At 32.2% G+C, this 6,820-nt stretch overlaps 1 protein-coding gene across 4 annotated transcripts in view; it reads left to right on the top strand.

The window, feature by feature from the left end:
* The window catches only part of RUNDC3B (RUN domain containing 3B), a 188,325-nt gene that overhangs the window by 126,906 nt on the left and 54,599 nt on the right, over positions 1-6,820 (top strand). For all 4 annotated transcript variants that reach the window (XM_011996043.1, XM_011996042.1, XM_011996041.1 and 1 more), the window contains one exon: positions 3,333-3,490. In XM_011996043.1, coding sequence (XP_011851433.1) covers positions 3,333-3,490 — 158 coding nt within the window. The remainder of the gene's footprint in view (positions 1-3,332; positions 3,491-6,820) is intronic.

Below are 6,820 nucleotides of genomic sequence, written 5' to 3'. Positions count from 1 at the left end.
TAATTTTTTTAAAAAATTAAGGCACAGATAATCTTAAGAATGGAAGAATAGACAGCACAGCATAAATGTGGGAGAAACCCTCCCAATAATTATTAGAGAATATTTAAATAATTTTATGATAATACTTTGCAAAACAAAGAATTTTTATAAATACTACTTATCAAAACTGATAGATATATAGTCATTTAACAAATTGAATAAGTAGTTTAAAATCTATCCAGTCCCCCACCAAAAAAAAATATCATGTATTGTTTTGGTGAGTCTACCAAATACAGTCATGCACTACATAATAATGTTTTGGCCAACAATGGGTCATGTATATGAGGTGGTCCCATAAGATTATAATGAAGATGAAAAATTCCTATCACTTAGTGGTGTAGCCATGGTAATGTTGTAACACAATGCATTACTCATGTGTTTGTGGTGATGCTGGTGTAAATAAACCTATTTCCCTGCCAGTCATTAAAAACTAGCATATACAATTATGGACAGTACATAATACTTGATAATGATAATAAAGTACTGTTACTGGTTTACATATTTACTATACAATGCTTTTTAGTCATTATTTTTTAGTGTACTCCTTCTACTTAAAAAACAAAAAAATTAAATGTAAAACAGCTTCAGGCAGGTCTTTTAGGAGGTAGTCCAGCAGTAGGCATTGTGATCATGGGAGATGACAGCTCCGTGTATTAATGCTCCTGAAGTCTTTCCAGTCGGACAAGAGGCGTAAGTGGAAGACACTGATATTGATGATCCTGACCCTGTGTAGGCCTAGGCTAATGTATATGTTTGTGTCTTCATTTATAATGAAAAAGTTTAAAACATTAAAATTTTTTAAAATGTCTAAATAGAAAAAAAGCTTATAGAATAAGGATGTTAAAAAGAAAATATTGTTGTATAGCTGTACAATGTATGTTTTAAACTGTTATTACAAAAGAGTCAAAAAGATTTTTAAAAGCTTGTAAAGTAAAAATGTTATAGTAAGCTAAGTTTAATTTTATTACTGAAGAAAGAAAACATAAAAATAAATTTAGTGTAGGCTAGGTGTACAGTGTTTATAAAGTCTGCAGTAGGGTACAGTAGTTGTAGGCCTTTACATTCACTAACTACCCACTCACTGACTCACTTTGAGCAATTTCCAGTCCTGCAAGTTCCATTTCACAGTAATGGCCTACATAGTTGTGCCTTTTTAAAAAAAAAAAAATCTTTTATACCATATTTTTACTGTCCCTTTTCTACGTTTAGATATATAAATACTTGCTATTGTATTACAGTTGCCTACAGTACTCAGTATAGTAACATGCTGTGCAGGTTTGTAGCCTAGGAACAATAGGCTATACCATCTAACCTAGGTGTGTAGTAGACTGTACCATCTAGGTTGGTGTAAGTACACTCTGTAATGTTCATAGAATGGCAAAATGGCCTAGCAACACATGTCTCAGAACATATCCCCATCATTAAGTGGCACACAACTGTATGAGTGATCCCTATTTTATATGGACTGTTCCTGAGAATAGAAAAAGAAGGAATAGTTTTCAATGAATTTAATGAATCCCAGTATAACTTTTATACTAACATAAGATCATGTGACTATAGTATCAAGTGGGAATGTGATTAGTATAAAACCAGTAGTAAAAACGATTACTACAATGGCAATATCAATAACAGTATCTAGTAAATGTGAAGATATACATGGCTTATATCCTAGGAATTCTCCTCCTAGATACATCTCCTCGAAACTCTTGGATGTGCATACCAGGAGACATAACAGAGTGTGTTCACAGCAATATTGTTTATATTAAGAAAAACCTAAAGTGATCCAAATAGTCATTGAGAGAACAGTGACGGAAGAGTGAATAAACTGCAATATTCATACAATGGAATACTATACAGTTTTTAGAGCAAATGAACTATAGCTAGACTCATCAATATAGACAAAACATTTTCAAAAGGATATTGACAAAACGAAGCAAAACTAAACAACTTATTGTTTAAGATGACACATATTTGTAGTAAAACTGGAAAGAAAAGTAAAAAGATGATAAATACAAATCTAGGATATTGTTACCTTTGCAGAGGAGACAATCAAGGAAGGCATTATATTGGCTTTTAAAGTATTGGTGATTAATCTAGGTGGTGGATATGTGAGTATTTTTTAATTACTAATGTTTATGAATATATATTGTTTATATATATTCATAAGCTGTATATATGTGAAATATTCATTTATAAAAATTTAACTTCTGAGATTTTATTATAGAAGAACAAACATTTGAGAATTATCAGGAAAAAATATGAAAAATAAGCTCTTGAAGAATAGTATTAGCTACTCTTAACATGTATCATAAATCTAAAATAGGTGAAAGTTTATTAAAGACACATGAATAGGGTAACATGTAATAGAAGAATACTTTAAAAAGATTCTAAGATTCTAATTAAAAATCCTTAGAGGAATTTGAAAGTACATTGCAACTAAAAAGAATAGAATGCCATGGGAAGAGAACAATCAGAAAACAGGAAAGAGCTTTTGAAAATTAAAAATATGATTTCCTGAATTCAGAAATTTAGTACAAAGGGTTCGAAGATAAATTCAATAACGTTTCCCAGAAAGCAGGACAGAAGGATAAAGAAAAAGTAAAGAGTAAAAGGTTAAGAGATCATTCCAAAAAGTCTTATATCTATTACGTGTTTACCAATAATAATAGCTAGTAATTATACATTGCATGCAGTATACTAGACACTGTTCCAAGCAATTTACCTGTATTGATTCATTTAATCCTACCAACTAGGGTACTCTGATGGGTCCTACTTTTTTAGATGGTGAAACTGTGGCACAGAGAGCTTAAGTAACTTGCCCAAGGACACATAGCTGATAAGTGGTAAAACTGGAATATGACACTAGACCGGCAGGCCTAACCAAAACATTATACTACCTCTCACTAACATATTAATGCTAAAATGTTAATGTCTATGTGTTTTTGAAAAATAATCACAAAGAGGCAACTTTCTAATTGGTTATTCTGTTTTTAGGTCTGTATTTTGAAGCTAGGAGTCATGCAGTTGTTTTGAAGCTCAGAATTACAATGTTTTAACTAAGTTTTGCATCAAATTAGTTTCTCAAACTTCAGAGAAGAGTTTTAAATAATGGAGAATATATGTTAAATTTTTATATTCAATTAAAACAAATTTTTTACTAATTTATCAGTAATGCTTTGAAATTGTTTCATTACAATATAAATAGCAATAGCATTTAAGCTACTCAGCATTTATCTTCAGGATATGTATTAGAATTTTGCAGTTGCTATATCTTGATGATACTGAATTTCCAGGGTTACCTTGAAGAACTCTTACGACTTCGAGAGAACCAACTATCTGAATCTGTCTCCCAGAATAAAATACTACTTCAAAGGATTGAAGATTCTGATCTGGCCCATAAACTGGAGAAGGAACAATTAGAATATATAATTGTGGAGCTTCAAGACCAGCTGTAAGTACAAGCCTTTTAGAAAAATGTTGGTAGTATGTAAACATTAAGACAAAATGTCGTGTTTTAATATAGGAGGCAAATTCCAGTAAATCTGATTGCTTGTTAATTCTTTTTCACCTACACATTTTTTGAAAGTTTACTTTTGTTTTTGTTATTACAAAAGTAATCCATGTTAATTTCAGAAACTTAAAAAAATACAAGAGGCCGGATGCAGTGGCTCATATCTGTAATCCCCCGCACTGGGGAGGCTGAGTTGGGCAGATTGCTTGAGCCCAGGAGTTAGAGACCAGCCTGGGCAATGTGGCAAAACCCCATCTCTACTAAAAATATAAAACATTAGCTAGGCATGGTGGCATATGTCTGATTGAGCCATAGCATTCCATTCTGGGTGACAGAGCAAGACTCTGTCAAAAAAAAAAAAAAAAGAAAAGAATAAGAGTAAGAAAAAGAAAATACAAGAAGAGAGTAAAAATTACCTTCAGTTGTGTTACCCAGCATAAACTGGTTATAACTTGGTGTATATTATTCCAAATGCATATGTATAATTCTTAAAGTAGTTATTGATTGACTGATTATAAATAGATGGTATTTAGACTAGTGCTACTCAAACTATAGTGCTGGTACATTAACTGTTACTAGGTTATGCCAGAATGTCACTAAGCAGAGTTTAGGATAGCTGAGTTATTTTTTAATAGCAAGACTCTTTTTGATGAAGAAAGCAGTATATGGAGCTACTTTCTGGTACAAGACTCTTGTCACTGTTCAAAGCACTTGTACTAATCATATTTTGTCGGACTTGCTTTGTTCAATTGTCTATTGTGAAAATTTTCACATATTAATATGTAATCTTAAAAAATAATTTAAATTTTTTTATTTTGAAGTAATTTCAAATTTTCAGAAAAGTTATAAGGATAGTACAAAGAATTCCCATATGACCTTTCCTAGATTCATTATTTTCAACATTTTGCCACATTTGTCTTATAATTCTGTTCCTTTCCCTAAACACATATACATTTTTTAACCACTTGAGAGGTTGCATACATTATGGTCCTTCATTCCTTACTGCTTCAGTGTCATTCTTAAGAACTAAAATATTCCCTTATATGATCATAGTTCAGTTGTCAATTAAAGATATTTAAATTGATGTACTTTCACCTATAATTCATTTTCTAGTTTTGTCAAATGTCTAAATAATGTCCCTTACTACAAATTTTATTTCTTTGGTACTGGGTCCAATTCAGGATTGTGTTTGCATGACTTAAGTTTAAAGTCAGCCACTTTAAACTTAAAACAGTTTTCAGTCTTTTTCTTGCATGAGATTGATATTTCTAAAGAAAACTAGCTAGAATGCTTATAGAATGCCCCTTAATTTGTGTTTGTTTACTTTTTCCTTATGATTAGAATAAGCTTGTCCATTATTGGCTGGATTACAAAATAAGTAGTTATGTTCTGTTGGGGATATGAACACCCAGAGGCACATAGTCTGTTGGACCTTTATTAATGATATTAATATTAATCATTTGGTTAAGATGTTTTTCTCTTCTGTATAGTTACTGCTGTTCCTTCTGTTCCTTATAAATTAATTAATGCATAATTTATAAGTAGATACTTTAAAAATTTCAACTTTTATTTTGGATTCAGGAGGTATATTTACAGGTTTGTTACATGGGTATGTTACATGATGCTGAGATTTGGGGTATGATTGATCCTGTCACCCAGGTAGTCAGCATGTACCCAATAGGTAGTTTTTCAACCCTTACCCCCCACCCTTCCTCTCCCTTCTCATAGTCCCCTGTGTCTAATAATGCCATCTTTATGGCCATGTGTGCTGAATATTTAACTACCAGCTATAAGTGAGAAAATGAGGTATTTGGTTTTCTGTTTCTGCATTAAATCACTTAGGATAATGACCTCTAGCTGCATCCATGTTGCTGCAAAGGACATGATTTCATTCTTTTTTATGGCTGCATAGTAGTCCATGGTGTTGATGTACCATATTTTCTTTATCCAATCCACTGTGAATGGGCTCCTCAGTTGATTCTATGACTCTGCTATCATCAATAGTGCTGTGATTAACATAGCAGTGCATGTCTTTTTGGCAGAACAATTTATTTTCTTTTGGATATATACCTAGTAATGGTATTGCTGGGTTGAATGGTAATTCTGTTTTAAGTTCTTTGAGAAATCTCCAAACTGCTTTCCACAGTGGCTGAACTAATTCATTCCCATCAATAGAGTGTAACCATTCCCTTTTCTCCATAACCTTATCAGCATCTCTTGTTTTTCAACTTTTTAATAGCCCTCTGACTAGTGTCAGAATGGTTTTGATTTCCATTTCTCTGATGATTATTGTGTTGAGCATTTTTTTTCACATTTGTTGGCTGCTTGTATGTCTTCTTTTAAGTATCTGTTCATGTCTTTTGCCCAATTTTTACTGGGGTTATTTGTTTTTTTCTTGTTGATTTAAGTTCCTTACAGGTTCGAGATGTTAGACATTTGTTGGATGCATAGTTCTTGAGTATTTTCTCCCATTCTGTAGGTTGTCTGTTTACTCTGTTGATAGTTTCTTTTGCTGTGTAGAAGCTCTTTGGTTTAATTAGGTCCCAGTTGTCAATTTTTGTTTTTGTTGTAATTGCTTTCGAGAACTTAGTCATAAATTCTTTTCCATATGTTACATTATTCTGTATATGGCTACCCAGCTATCACAGCACCACTTATTGAATAGGGAGTCCTTTCTCCATTGCTTATTTTTGTCAACTTTGTCAAAGATAAGATGGATTGTGGGTATGTAGCTATATTTCTAGGTTCTCTGTTCTGTTCCATTGGACTTTGTGTCTATTTGTGTAACAGTACCATTCTGTTTTGGTTACTGTAGCCATCCTTGTAATATAGTTTAAAGTTGGATAACATGATGCCTCCAGCTTTGTTGTTTTTTTTTTATTTATTAGGATTGATTTGGCTATTTTTGTTCCATATGAATTTTAGGATTTCTTTTCTAATTCTCTGAAAAATGATGCTGGTATTTTAATAGGTATTGCATTCAGTCATGCAATTTGTTCTGTAGGTTGCTTTGGGCAGTGTATGGTCATTTTCACAGTATTGATTCTTCCAATTCATGAGCATGGAATGTTTTTCTATTTGTTTATGTCATTTCTTTCAGCAATGTTTTGTAGTTCTCCTTGTAGAGATCTTTCACCTAATTGCTTAGATATATTCCCAGGTATTTTGTGCCTGTGTGGCTATTATAAATGGGATTGTGTTTTTGAGGTGACTCTCAGCTTGACCATTATTGGTGTATAGAAGTACAACTGATTTTTATACATTGATTTT

The sequence above is a fragment of the Mandrillus leucophaeus genome, unplaced genomic scaffold, assembly GCF_000951045.1.
Source record: "Mandrillus leucophaeus isolate KB7577 unplaced genomic scaffold, Mleu.le_1.0 Scaffold50, whole genome shotgun sequence".
Taxonomy (NCBI): domain Eukaryota; kingdom Metazoa; phylum Chordata; class Mammalia; order Primates; family Cercopithecidae; genus Mandrillus; species Mandrillus leucophaeus.
This window is presented reverse-complemented; position numbering and strand designations above follow the sequence as displayed.